Source organism: Macrobrachium rosenbergii, chromosome 3 (assembly GCF_040412425.1).
Source record: "Macrobrachium rosenbergii isolate ZJJX-2024 chromosome 3, ASM4041242v1, whole genome shotgun sequence".
In the NCBI taxonomy this organism is placed as follows: Eukaryota; Metazoa; Arthropoda; class Malacostraca; order Decapoda; family Palaemonidae; genus Macrobrachium; species Macrobrachium rosenbergii.
The window spans coordinates 25,888,603-25,903,218 of NC_089743.1; the positions used below are offsets into that span (position 1 = coordinate 25,888,603).

General features: G+C 42.5%; 1 protein-coding gene across 1 annotated transcript in view; it reads left to right on the top strand.

Moving 5' to 3' along the window:
- The window catches only part of LOC136850733 (uncharacterized), a 72,755-nt gene extending 61,116 nt beyond the window's left edge, over window positions 1-11,639 (top strand). Inside the window, exon 13 of the mRNA XM_067124621.1 lies at window positions 11,231-11,639. Within this exon, the coding sequence (XP_066980722.1) occupies window positions 11,231-11,272 (42 nt within the window). The 3' untranslated portion in view covers window positions 11,273-11,639. The remainder of the gene's footprint in view (window positions 1-11,230) is intronic.
- The last annotated feature ends 2,977 nt before the right edge of the window (window positions 11,640-14,616 follow it).

Consider the following 14,616-nt stretch of genomic DNA (forward strand, 5'->3'; position numbering starts at 1 on the left):
AGAATTCGTGAAGTTAAGGGGGCACTGTGGCTCTTCTGATTACATATGTATCTGATAAAAAGTGACCAGTAGATTCTACATATACAGTATATGTTACACAAAAAACATTGTAAAACACTTACCCTAAAGTGTTGGTAGCTGTGACTTTACTTCTCTCGCTCTCTCACCCTTTCTCTCGAGTGATCTGGCATTCCTCTCCCTCTCTCTCTCCTTCTCTCAGAATCCCACATTTAATCTAGTGTGTGTAAATTAAACTGTGTTTACAAAAATAAAGTTTATTCTGTAAATCCAACAGCATGACAGGTTAAGTGAAAGATATGGTAATAGCAAATTATTGAACCACTTCCCTCAAAGCATAAGACAGTCATAAATGATAATAAATGTGGGATTAACTCCCAGTCCCCATCCAGTCACTAAATACCCTTATTATTTCAGAGTCTGTGAGTCACCAATTCACTTAAGTGGCTGTATGCCATGACTACCTATGGCTGTCCATGAAACATCTGTAAAGAGAGAAATTATCTCTCATTAATTTTAAAGCCAACTTAGCTCACACCCACAACATTTCATGACATAGAAATAAATGTTGAAAAAAATAAAATGATAGCCACCTCAGTATAAGTACTGTTTAAACGTAACACTCGCCATACAGCAAGGGAATCTGATCCCAGAGTCCTAAGGAGTCCTTTCTCACTTGGCTTTTCCAAACCGAATAAAAGGCTTTTCATAAAAGCTTCCTTCACTTAGCCTATGAGCCATTGTACATAACACACAAATAACTTCTCCCGACACACCTAGATTCTGGTTATGCCTGGGCAGAAGCTTCTAGAACTTTTGATACAGAATGCTGATGGCACTTCCGTTCCCAGAGCTGTAACCAAGAGACTTTTGTCCGGGCACTTTGTGCTGAACTCGCAGATCATCAAGTGTTCATCTCCGCACTGGAATGCACTGAATTCCACAAAAATCTTACATTGACTCATAGTGACACGAATCATAGAAACAGGGCCCGGCCACCACATTGCGTTGACCTCAACACAAACCATGCCTATTCAAGCTGCTTCATGATTCAGTGTCACTTGCACACTTAGAGATTGTTTCTCCCTAAAACAGCACATGCACCTGCACCTCAGAAAAATAGCAACAGCCATTATCACAGTTCAATATAGTTAATTTCTTCCTCTTCTTTTAATGCTGGCAATGTTGTAATCTCTGCTGCAGCTGGTAATTCCACTATATCATGATGATAACGAAAATGTTGAGGAAAGGCATTTGCCATTGAATTATAAACCCTCCTGCTGAGAACGATGCACTCCGTGGAGACTACCTTGCATCCACCGTCAAACAACAGGGACCCCTCCAAAAGTAACGATGTAGATGTGTTCTCACAGACCTTCGTGATTTTGTAGCTCCTGCAAAAGACTGCTGTAGACGTTTGCAACGGCATCACCATGTAGTCGTTAGGAACTGGCTTAAAGTTACACTTCATAACTGTCACGTCATGTGTCAACTGAAACTCACAACCCCATAAAGCTATATCTCTTAATGAAAACCCGTATTATCACAAATATATTTATTACGTACCAATGTACATCTGTGTAATCTATAGCTGAAGATTGAAACTTTTTGCCCATAACGTACATAGTCTCTGTCCTCTCTAACATCACTACCATGTTATTATATGTACTAGGAAAAGGTTTGAATATATAACTATGAAACGGTTCTTTATTGCTTGTTGGAATTTCAACAATCAACCCTCTGCCTTACAAATATACCCTTATTATCCCATAATATCTACATAATTCACTACCTGTGAAAATTATGTAGGACCCCCACTCTTAAGCTGCTTTGCCTCCTCTAATGTCCTCATTAGTGTTTCAACACTATCCTGAGAACACTCCAATTCTGTCCTGGCTGATGCAAGATCCTCGAACTCGACACTCATCACAATTTTGTTGTCATCCAGCTAAGCTTCATGGTCCTCTTCAATTATCACACTAGGTCCTAAATAAACTTTTCCTACTGCATTCACAGCTGCCACGAAGGCAAAAAGTATGCTAAATCCCCACATCTGAAAACAGAAGAAAGAGAGAAAAAAAAGAACATAAATGATTGCTAACCCCGACGAAAAGACCCCCAAAAAAAAATAATAAACCCCCCAAAACCCAAACAAGTTGTACTTTTAATTTTAGATATGTGTGTTAACTTCATTGCTCCCATTTCTTCATTCAGAGCTCTGAACCTATTTCCCCTTTTCTCTTTTATAACACGAAACGGCCCTTCAAACTTAAAACCCAACTTATAATTTAAGTCATTCTTGACATTAATCTCCAGAAACACTTTATCCCCAACTGCAACTCTTGCACCGTATGAGTTCATGTTACGTCTCTCGACCACCTCTTGTGTCTTCGACTCAAGTTTGCTTCTAAGACGTGCATGTCTTTCTTTAGCTGTAGCAACTAATAATTTAATCGTAACATCGCAACATGAAGGAATTGACAATAAATCAAACATGCCCCTAACGGGGTAACCAAATAATGCTTCCACAGGTGACATACCAGTGGCGTCACTAACCATTGTATTTATGCTATGCCTGACCATTTCCAAATATCTATCCCAGTTAGCATCATTACCACCCATTGTTACCCTAAGAGCTTCGAGCACTTTCCTATTAGCTCACTCACACAACCCATTAGTTTCCGGCCTATAAGAAAGATTATTTACTTTCTGTATCCCCATAACTTCTGCAAGACACTCTAACGTTCTATTCACAAACACTCTCCCATTATCTGTGATAAGTATCTCTGGTACTCCGTATCTGCATGTATATTTATTGAAAAATGTAACCGCAAGCTATTCTGCCATCTTATTCCTTAACGGGAAAATCTCCATGAACCTCGTTAACTTCATTATAATCACCAACAAATGTCTGTGACCGAACCCCTATTCATAAAAGATTGTTAGCAGATCCATATGCAGCCTCTGAAAAGGCCTACTTGGGATAGGAAAAGACCCATATTTACACAATGGCACCCTTGCCAGTTTGCATGAATTACACACAGAACATTCTTTCACAAATTTCTCCACTGAAGAAAACATATTTTCTAGAAAAATTTATTACATACCCTCTGATACTTCTTCTCAATCCCCAGATGTGGACTACCAAATTTTCAATGTGTAATCTCTAAAACCACCGGCATCAACTCTTTTGGTAGCACAGTCTGTATTGTATCCCCAGTATCCTCACTACTCCTCAACTTATATTTTGTTTCCCTCACCAACAAATTACCCTCTAATTCTAAACCTGAATAAGGCAACCTACAACCCTTTCTCACTAATTCACCTTTAAGAAACACCCTTGCTTCCGCTAAAACCTCATCTTCATTTTGTTTCTTCACCACCATATTAATATCCCAATCCACACACTCACCACTTGCACACATGTTCACCATCCGTGTCCACAAAATTCCTACTAAGAGCATCCGGCACCACGTTATGTTTACTTTCAATGTACTGAAGCTTGGCATCAAAATCTCTAGTTGTCAGAAACCACCTAGCCCTCTTAGGAGAAAGATCAGGCTTATTAAAAAGATCCAACAATGGCTTATGATCCGTAAGAACCTCCACGTTATTCCCCATAAGCAGCATCTTAAAACGAACCAAACCAGACACTACTGCAAAAGCCTCTTTGTCCACCGTCGCCATTAATCTCTCGTTATCTCCACGTGTTTTGAACTTCTTGCTAAAAAAAAAAAAAAGCTGTTGGATGAAGTTTACCCTCAAAATTTCTGCTGTGAGGTTCAAGAAATGTCAGGGGTGAAAGACTGATTCTTTATTATTCTCGACAGGTGTTTATAAGACAAAAAGCAGACGGAAAGGTAGCAGGTGACCAGAGGTCCCCCACTGCGTCCATACAGAATTTGTTTTCTGGCAAGCATAAAAATACATACAATAATCGTTACACGGCACATAAAAGGTAGATATACATATCGGCAGAAAGGTCGTACAATGATACATAAGATGAGGTGCATAAAGAATCTGAAATAAAGGCAGGTAAAATACATGATGTGATTAATGTACACACGGCAAGAAAAGTGAAGATACAGTTTTTTTAAATCTTCGGACATATATTGCTCAATAATGCGACATCTGGCAACTTTAGAAAGGGGGGAGCTTCAGTCTTGGTGTGTTGGTTTTTGCTTGACCTCCTATAACTTTCAATCATATTCTACGATTCTCATCATTGATACTTAAATGCAGTAGTAAGCTTTACAGTATTCGTTCAAGTTGTAATTTGCAGCGACAGTTCTGAGCAAACTAAACATTTTTCGACTTTACCTACCAATTAACCTTACACAAATGAAATTTATGACACCACAATGAACGGAATGCTTGCATAATCGGAAACGCGATCTTCCATAGTGAAATCAAGAGTTAAATTTGAGCAATGTCCAAGGAAAAACGTGGGGAACAATAAAGGAACGAATGCAATGTTACGGTGAGAGAGAGAGAGTTGCTGTTGTGTAAGCCTAGGCCTACAGTATATGTAGAGCTACTCTTTTCATTATTTTTTTTCTTTTAGAGATTGAGCGATACTATATTTGTATAGTATGTTTTAGCAATGGAGAGAGAGAGAGACTATGGTAACGTCAAGAAACATCCAGTTACTTGTGTTTTCGCGCCGAATCGCTCCACACATCATAGAGAACGCTCTTGCGGATTTAAATAGATTTGGTCAACTTACCGTAGCTGTCGCAACATTTACTGCCATTAATTCCAGCTGACTTTTAACACCGTGAAATACAAATATGAATGTGTAAAAATTAAAGAAATTATCATTATCTCGTATGATGATGCAATAATAAGCCTGTCCATAACGGAAAACGAGTAAATATTGCCGTTCTGATAAATAGTACTACACCGAGATATCCACACACTATCTTTTAGATCTCTATGAACGAAGTCATCTGAGAAATTCTGATTACTTCGGACATGCATGGTGTTTTTAAGTATCTGAACGTTTTTGTTTTGCAAGTTTAACATATATGATATAATTTGCATTGTATTTTCATATTCTAGGGTAAACTTACCGATATTATGTGTTTTCTGTAAGAAAAAAATAAAAATTCGATGAACGAAATCTAAAGAAAACTGTATCTTCACTTTTCTTGCCGAGTGTACATCTGAAAGGAGAAACACAAGGAAGGAGAGGCGTGATTTGTCACCCTTACAAATACTCTCCCCCCCCCAAGACAATAATTAGAGGAGCAATTATTGGATGAAACAATATTAATCATGGAGGCGCTGGGCCAGTCGGAGTGGGCCCCTGCTTCTGGAGAACTGTGGATGCAGGGTGGAGCTGACATCTGGGGTTGGCTGGATCTGTTTCCTGGGCTGCCCGGGCCCCACCTTGGTGGGGAAGCAGGTACGTCTGCAGGCAGGTATTGTGGGGGAACTCTGGGGTGCCTGCGTAGTTCTTCGCAAACTTTGCTGTCCAACAGGAATGCGGGTTTCAGTCTGTCGATGGTGATCCAGTCTTCCCGCCCGTGGATGTCCAGTGGGGCCTGGTTAAGGGTGGGCAGCGGGCGTCCACCCTGACGAAGACGAAGGCGCAGGAGTGTAAGGCAGGTGGGCTGTAGGTGATGATTCTGTCGGTGAAGGTCTTGTGGCAGGGCGCGAACTTTTGTGCGAGTTTCCTCAACCTTGGGAGGGTTGGCGCCATCGGTTCTCCGGGAACGCCAATGTTTCCCCGTAGCCATCGGCTGGACCCAGCAGAACCCAGAATGTTCTCCAGGAACGGCCAATGTTTCCCGTATGCCAGTGCTCTCTCAGCAGGGGAAGCTCTGATCGCCATTGATGCTGTCTAGTGCAGTATGGAGACCCAGCAGATGTTGTTGATGCTTCATCCCAGGGCAGCTGTTCCTTCCACCTCTTCCCATGGGTGCAGCGTGCCATGAGAGCTGCTTTTTTTTTTCTTGCCAGGGACGGTGTGGTGCCCTCTCGGAGATGGCGACCACGCTGTTGCCTTGCTTTGCAAACGTGTGGGGTTGTGGTGAGTTAAGGTGGAGAGGGCCCATTTTGTCTGAATGATAGCCTGTTGCTGCAGAGCTTCCCACGTTAGTGTTTTTGGTTTCCCCTTCAGGATTGATGTCAGGGGGTACATGATGTGGGCAACATCTGGGATGAAGCGCTGGTAGTAGTTTATCATCCCGAGAAACTCCTGAAGGGACTTGATGGTTTGGGGTTCCGGGAAATTTTCTATAGCTTTTACTTTAGAGGCTGTGCATGTGGGGCGCACTCCTGCTGGGGAAATCTCGTGGTCTACTTTTTCTTTGCTGAAAATGCACTTGTCAAACCTGACAACTAATCTGCTGTCCTGTAGGCGTTTCATGACAGCATGGACGTGTTGAAGGTGTTCCTCAGGGGACCTGGAAAAAATGAGGATATCGTTGACACAGCAGATGCAGAAGCGCAGATCTCCCAAGATGGTATCCATCAGGCGTGGGAAAGTGGTGCCTGCGTTCCTGAGACCAAAGGTGGAATAGGAAAATGTGTAGCTTCCGAAGGGCATGATGATGGCAGTCTTTGGGACGTCGTCGGGATGTACAGGGACTTGGAAGTACGACTTCAGTAGGTCCATCTTGGAGAAAATTTTCGCTCCTTGGAGGGTGCCTGTCAGGTCTTGCATGTCAGGGAGGGGGTAGTGGTCTGGTGTTATTGCCAAATTCAGGCGCCGATAGTCCCCACAGGGCCTCCATGAACTATTGGATTTCTTTACCATGTGGAGGGGGGATGCCCACGGGCTTGATGCCTTTTTACAGACGCCCATGCGTTCCATTTCTGTGAAGGCCCGTTTGGCATCTTGTAACTTCCTGGGGGGACACGACGGAACTTGGCATGGGTTGGTGTGCCCGTCGTGGGGATGTGGTGGAAGATGCCATGCTTTGCTGAAGCCCCAGGTGACTGGCGCAGTTCTGGTTTGAACACGTCCGGGAACTCCTGTAGGAAGGACGTGTAGCTGTTGGGGGCTGTGGAGCAGATGGAGAGCATCCCGGGTCCGATGGAGAGCTGACGGGAATGGCACGTCCCTGTGTCGAGGAGGCATTGTCTGGCGACATCAACTCACTTATTTATACAGACTCCTAATACTGCTTAAAGGTGTTTACGGATATTTACGTGTTACCTCTGATGATCGTGATATTCAGTCCTAGCCAAATGGCATATTCAATGGTATCTTCTATGACATAACCTATTAGAGCACTGCCGTAACACAAATGTAAAGGACAATGAACTAGCTAAGTTACAATCTTACAAGTATGCAATGTCTTACACTAGAATTTGCAATCACAATAAACAAAAATATAACTTGCATTCCTTAAATGAGGTTTGCCTCATATGGTAAATGCTTGCCTCAACTGAGGTATTATGCCATGCATGTCATGAGCTCAGTGGCTCTATTCACAGTAGTTAGGATTATTGGCTTCACAATTACAACATACTTACTGGTCACTGCTGCTCGTTGCAAGGTGCAAGTGACAAGGTTACTATTCCTATGTACTCAATCTAGTCTAGGCTGTTACTAGGATAGAGATCATGCCAGCTGCCTCCTTTGTACAGGAGCCAGGATCATTCTGAGAGGGAAAGGCACTGTGCCAAGAGGGCACGAGTGCCAGGATGAGCTCGTGACTTTTGCAACTACTTGGCTCTCTTCTGGCCCTTCTTCTTCTTCTTCGGGTCCCTCCAAGGCCTATCTATGTCAGTCCTAGGAGGTGGTGAGGGCAACAACTCTGGGGAAAGGCCAGAAGGGCCAGCAGGTGCAAAGTCAGGGGTAACCTCAGAGGCTACAGGAGGTCTCCCCACTCCGGCTGCTGCGACAACCGGAGTAAGAGCAGTCTCGACCTCTGCATCTGGGGAGGCCAGGTCCTGGTCTCCCAGAGAAGGTGTAGCAGTTTGATCCACCAGGGGTTCATCCTCTGGGGACGGATTTGCTGAGGAAGAAGTGTCGGGTGCCGGAAGCTCACAGGTTGCTAAGATTAGTGCAGTGATGGGTCCTGGATCTCCCGGAGGAGGATCCGTCTCATGATCTGGATCTGGCACAGGGTCTTCTTCTAGTGGTGGCTCAACGTCCAAGACGGACGGAGCATAGCACTGGCAGCGATTGTTGGTCAGGCATGCCTGATGAGGGATCCGGAGGTGCAATACCTCGCAGATGGCTTGAGTTGGTATGAGACAGAGATTCCTGTCCTGGAGAGTCTTGATTGGGAGCGTCCGCTGGGCGTTGCTTATTTGGGCAGCCCTCCCAATTATTGGAGTGGCCTGTCACCTTACATGCTCTACAGTGGGGCTGCTTCTCTGGAGTGTCCTTTTGTGGAGAGGGAGGACTAGGTCTAGAATTGTTTTGTGTGTGCCCCTTTCGCTGACCACTTCAGCTGGGGGAAGGTGGTTCTTCTTTTGGTGGCACTCCAGTCAAAGTGGCTGTGCCTTGATTTGGTGATCCTACAGTCGAGGCCTCCATGGAGGAGGTAGCATGGCTGCAAAGTGGCGTTGGGGAAGGGTTTCCCCAGAGGAGGTCCCAACCCAACAGGAAATCCACTCCAGGACTAATTCCGCTCACCACACCAAGGCGATGGAGCTTGGTTGTGGGAACGGTTGTGGTTTGGCCCTCTACCCATTTCATCTCCCACTGAGTTTGCTCGGTAACTGTAGCACTGGCTGGCACTGGGACCCTGGTGATCAGGCTAACATAGGCTGCAGTGTCTACCATGACTGGTAGAGCCACGGGCAGGCTAGAGCCATTAAGGGGTGCCACCGAGATGAACTGGGTATCCAGCCTCTCGGGGTGAAGCATCTTCTGCGGCCTGCCCGCGGAGAATGAGGTGCTAATTAAGTTGACGAACTTGGTGGCTGGGACATGATTTGGGCAGGCCGGATGTCCAGTACTATAGTGGCTGGCAGCACCACAGGATTGGCAAGACCCCTTTGTAGGGGCTCGGTGACCTGCAGTGACTGTTGGTGGAGAGGATTGAGTGGACGTAGAGGGAGAGGAGTTCTGGTTGTTAGTAGAAGGCTCCTTATTGTTGCCCAGCTTGTAGCAGCACTCAGATTTGGTGTGCCCCAACTTCCTACAGTGGGTGCACGTAGGCTTGCTAGGCAGTCCATTCTTCAGTTGATTCGAGCCAGAGAGGTATCCGGGTGGCACTATGCACTGCTAAGATGTGCTGTGGGACTGGTTGTAGGTTTCCCATGAATCAGCCGTACGGCAGGCTTCCATCAGTGTGGTGGGCTGCTTATCACTGAGATACACAGCAAGGGGCCTAAGCACACATTGGAAAAGATCCTCCAGCATGGTCCGATTGATTAGGTACTCGACTATAGTGCATGGCAGGGAGTCGAACCAGCGGGTACCAGACTGGGTCTTGTGACAGGCCCATTCAGTCCAGGACCAGCCAACTTCCTTGTCAAGACCTCAGAACTGCTGTCTCCATTTCTCTGGGGTGATATCGTAGGCTTTCGTCATGGCCCTACGAACTTCTACCATGTCACCTCTTTGACTTTTCTCCAGTGAGCGGAGGGCTGCCTTAGCTTTTCCTTCCATGTGCTTGGCAAGCACTAAGGCCCTCTCTGCCTTGGTGGTGTTGTAGTTTTCAAAGAGCGACTCTATTTCCTCCAACCGTGCTTCTAGCTCTTCCTCAGTCCACTTGGGGACTAGGGAATTAATACTTGAGATTGGAGCATTTGGCACTACAATTGTGGGGTTGAAGGCTTGTTGGATAGCCATAGCTTCAGTACTTTCCCTTTGAGCCTTCTCCAGCTCTAGCTCATTTTCTTTGAGAACCAGCTCACTTTCCTTGAGGGCTAATTCATGCTGTCTTCTCCGTTCTTCTCTTGCATCTTCCAGCTGCCTTTGTTCTTCTTCATACCTCCTCTGTTCCTCTCTTTCTTCCCTCTCTTGCCCGGCCAAGTCATCCATCTGTTCCTTGGTGAGTTCTGGTCCCTTGAGATCTGCTTCCTTCCCCAGATCCATGAAGACACTGTAATGTTCTGTCGCCATGGTCCTGGTAGGTAAGGGCGTCTTTTTGGGTTGACTGGACATACTTGGGAATTGAGGAAGTGCCCCCTCAGATTTGGGTGACACTTCAGTGGTGTGGCACCTTTTCAGTGAGGTGGCACTGTGGCTGAGTGTGCCATGCAAAGGGCACACTGATGGCACTCTGTATCTCTAGGTACAGGTGTAGCTTATGTAGTCACAAAAGAACTTTTTTCTCTTTTTTTTCTTTGGTGGCACTATGGTGCCAGTGCATTCCTAGGAATCAACACATGACTTGGAGTACAACTAAATTAATTGTACTAAGAGGCAAATGCACTCTGCCCAAGCAGAGTGTAACTAATAAGTAGAAGAAAAAGGGAAGGTAAGAAGAAAGAGATAGGTAAGCTCTTCAGTTTGTGACAGTGCCTCAGATTAGTGGCACTGTGGAAAAGGAAAATCAAGTTTTGGTTGCTTTGGCCCTCGTAGGTGACTAATTCCTAGTACCAGCTGTGCTACTTCCTTTCATGTGGAGGGAGGAAGGCTAATTTTTATGCTTAGGTCTGGATAACAGACCCCACTCGTAACCAACAGTTCCTTGGTGAGTTCTGGTCCCTTGAGATCTGCTTCCTTCCCCAGATCCATGGAGACACTGTGGTTAATCTTATCCACATCCATCTGTGGGACAGAGATGTTTCTTTTTATTTGTTTTATTTCAGTTAATTATTCCTATGTCAGCCCGTTCTTTCAATGAAGACAGTGCACACACCTTCAAAGATGTCTTAAAAGCTTATGTGAATGGATAAAAGAAGTGGAAGAGAGAGAGAGAGAGAAGAAAGTATCCAGCAAAAGTTTGCACTGCCTGAGTAAATAAGTAAAGTTGTAAATGCACACTAGCAGGTTTCTTCTTTTTGAAATACTTCATACTTGGGCTATGTTAGTAATGGATTGTCTTGCCAATCTTATCTTGCCCTATTACCATTGCGTCTTACGTCTTATAATGATAAGTATGGTTAAATTATGAAGTTCTTTTTTCTTTCTTTTTATATAATTCCTTGCGGACATGTATTTTGTGTAGGAACTTTTTTGTTATATTTCCTAAATAAGTTATTCCCTGTCTAAATTATTAACTTTCTTTTATCTGTTGCATTAAATCCTATACCTAGTTTCTCTATAATTGAAGTATATTTTTTTTTTCTTTCTAAGATTTGCGAGTATGGTAATGCGCGAGACAAAGTAATTCGCTAAGTGGAGCAGATGAGGCAGTCGTTACTCGTGACTCATGACAGCACACAGGTAAACAGTAACAAACAATAACGAGGTATTAAGATGGCAGCTACTGGCTCACAGGCAACCCGTTCCCCAAAATGTTGGATGGGTCACACGATCACACAGCTGATGATTCAAACACAACGCCTTACTGGACGCAAAATGCGGGAGACCGACTGGCGGAGGAATACACAGCCTCCCGTCTCCACGATGTTATTACGATAAAAAAAACCACAAAACACTCGAATTCCTCTTACAAAACAAATGAAGTTAATGTGGGAATACAAGTTTTAACTTAATATACCAGAAATTCAAGTTATTTTACATTATGAGGACAGAAAACGAATTTGGTATGATTTGCCCTTATGTGTTTTCCTTTTCAGTGCCGAACTAGACACAACAAGCATCTGCCATGCTTACTGTGGGGCCGTTCAAGATACATAGGAATGGACCTGTGACGTCCTTACTGGCCTGATTTACGTTAATGTAAAAGGCAAATTATGAAATTAACACTGTTACAGTTCATTTGCGATATTAATGGCAAGGAAATTTTATATGATTTTGCATGAGGGAAAGTAATTCTCTTTGTAACACATACTTGGCTGCCTTCTCTCTATGGCTGACACATTGCTGTTTTGCAAGAAATCTGATGGACTTGTGTAAATTTGTCTGTCCTATCCTATGAGAGAAGCGCTAGATACACGCCCTCCCAGTACTGTCATGCAGTAGCTAACTAGTTCAAAAATTAATATCATGCATTAATCATTGGCCAGTAAATAGCAAAATATTAAATCTTGACGTGGTAACTTACATGGCCTTGGCTGGAAAGTGGCTGGCTTGGTATCCAAACGCGGTAAACGTTTCCTTTTTATTGTAAATTGTAAATTATAGCTACTCGCATCTAATGCACACTTTCCTTCCTACTTTTCTTATTCTTATAACATTGGTTTTCTTAATATTACTTACCTTGGCCTGTATCCATTTAGCACGAAATTAATATGATCTGACTTTATCTGTGTGAATTAATTCGTATTTAATTTTATTCCAAGTTCTTTATCTCTGTGAATTAATTAGAGATGGTGGCAAGATCGACCGCTGTTATGTGGGTCATTTGGCTGATGAGTTTGATTATTAATTGCTGTGATTTATATAGCCTTGCTTTATCTAAGACCCTCGTAATCCTATCAATTAAAGCTAAAAGTTACCAAAAAGGACAGATAATTAACTTATTAGATTCGGTCTCCAGTTGAAACTAGGTTACTGAATATATTGATTTATTCTGAACACATGAATCAAAATAAATAACATTGCTCAAACAACTAGTTCAGCGAAAAGAAAAAGAAATAAAAACGTGAGCTGATATTTTACGGGAGCTAATTACAGCTCCAACTTCGTCCCACTTTGGACACAAGATGTTTCAACATAAGTTAGTGGATGGCGGAGCGGCTGGGAAAACTTTTGTGATGCGTATAAAAGCAATTTCAAGCGCAGGGCTCGAGTACAGTGTTGTGCTAATCCTTCTCCAAATAAGATTATGGCCCAATTCTGGAAGAGATGTATCCAGATAAAACTTCGAATTCAAAGACCTCTCACTTATTAATTGGCTGCAAGGATGTACCTTAGATCAAGGATATTACGTTAACACCATGGAAGATAATTTATGCAATCTCACTAGGCAACAATAATTGTACTTCATATATTTGACTTCACAAATAAGATATGGTTTTACTAGGATTTTCCTTAGTCAGTGACTGTTCAAGAGAGAAACTTGAAACAGGAAATAAGGGGGAAGTCTAAACGAAGGAACTGGGAGTAATTGTCATCTTCAGACTTACCATTGGAGTAGATAATGCAACGATCAATTGCATCAGAAGCCCCGGGGTCCATTGAAAAGGCAATTTCTCTGGCTGTTCCACAAGAGGGGGAAGAACAAAGGGAGGAGGCCCAGAGAAACACACAGTGCTTGTGCTCTCACTCAAGAGTATCTCTGAACTGACAAGCTGGGTCAAAATGCGTGGGTGCTTGCTTGGAAGACTCCTCCCACTGGATGGGCTGCGGCAGCGTCTGAAAAATGACAAAAAACTCGCCAGTACTAAGAGCATAGAAAAGTGAGCTTAAGGTACATGCTAACTAAAGGTGGCTCATGTAAAACCTACCATGTTGAATAGGTCCTTAAACTTAACTTCAAATCCTTCGATGACGGTTGGTGTTTTTGAAAAACAGCCAGCTCTGTGGCTTGCCTCCTTAAACTGCTTTACAAAGGGGAAGCTTTGGTTTTTAATTTTTTTATATTTCTACTAGATAAAGGAAGAGAGGTCGAACATTATTAATATTTTTAAAGGAATTTATATATATATATATATATATATATATATATATATATATATATATATATATATATATATATATATATATATATATATATATATATTTCTACTAGATAAAGGAAGAGGTCAAACATTATAAATATTTTTAAGAAAATATATATATATATATATATATATATATATATATATATATATATATATATATATATATATATATATATATATACACACACACACATGCATACATACAGTAAAACCCCGTATTCACAGGGGGGATGCATACCAGACTCTCCTCGTATAGTTAAAAGCCACAAATACTTAAAACCCCCCTCTAAAAACACTTATAACTGCCTATCTTAAAAGTTCAGACACCAAATTTATACCTAAAAATATCATCCTACATCAAATATACCTTAAACTATTATCCTATTACTGTATTAATCATTGATATGATATTATTAATATAATTTTAAAGTCATCTTAAACATTTTACCCTTAGAAATATACTTACGTGCTGTATGGCTTACAGCTACATGTGAAAATAATCCAGTCCTCCCTACATATTCAACATGCACATTTTCTTTCTGACAGTTACTATTCAAGCCATCCCATTTTCTTTTACAGGGGAAACATTGGTAATTCACAAGAGAGAGAGAGAGAACAAAAATATGTATGCACATTAAAAAAAATTTAATACGTATATATTAAAATTATGTAAATCTTACGGGTACTCACCAGTGATGAATATTGATTAAAGATGATGATGATGAATTAGTGTTGCAGCCAGATGAATGACAATGAAGATATGACTGCACAGCAAAGCAGAGGAGTTACATATCCTTTGAGGGTGCCTCTTCAACTTTAGGAGGTGCTTTGTCAGGGGTTTCAGAAGGCACTTCTTCAGGGGCTTGGGGAGGCACTACTTCAGGCGATTGGGGAGGCACTGCTTTGGAGGGTTGGGGAGCCTTTGGAGGGTCCTTCTTCATATGTTTATTA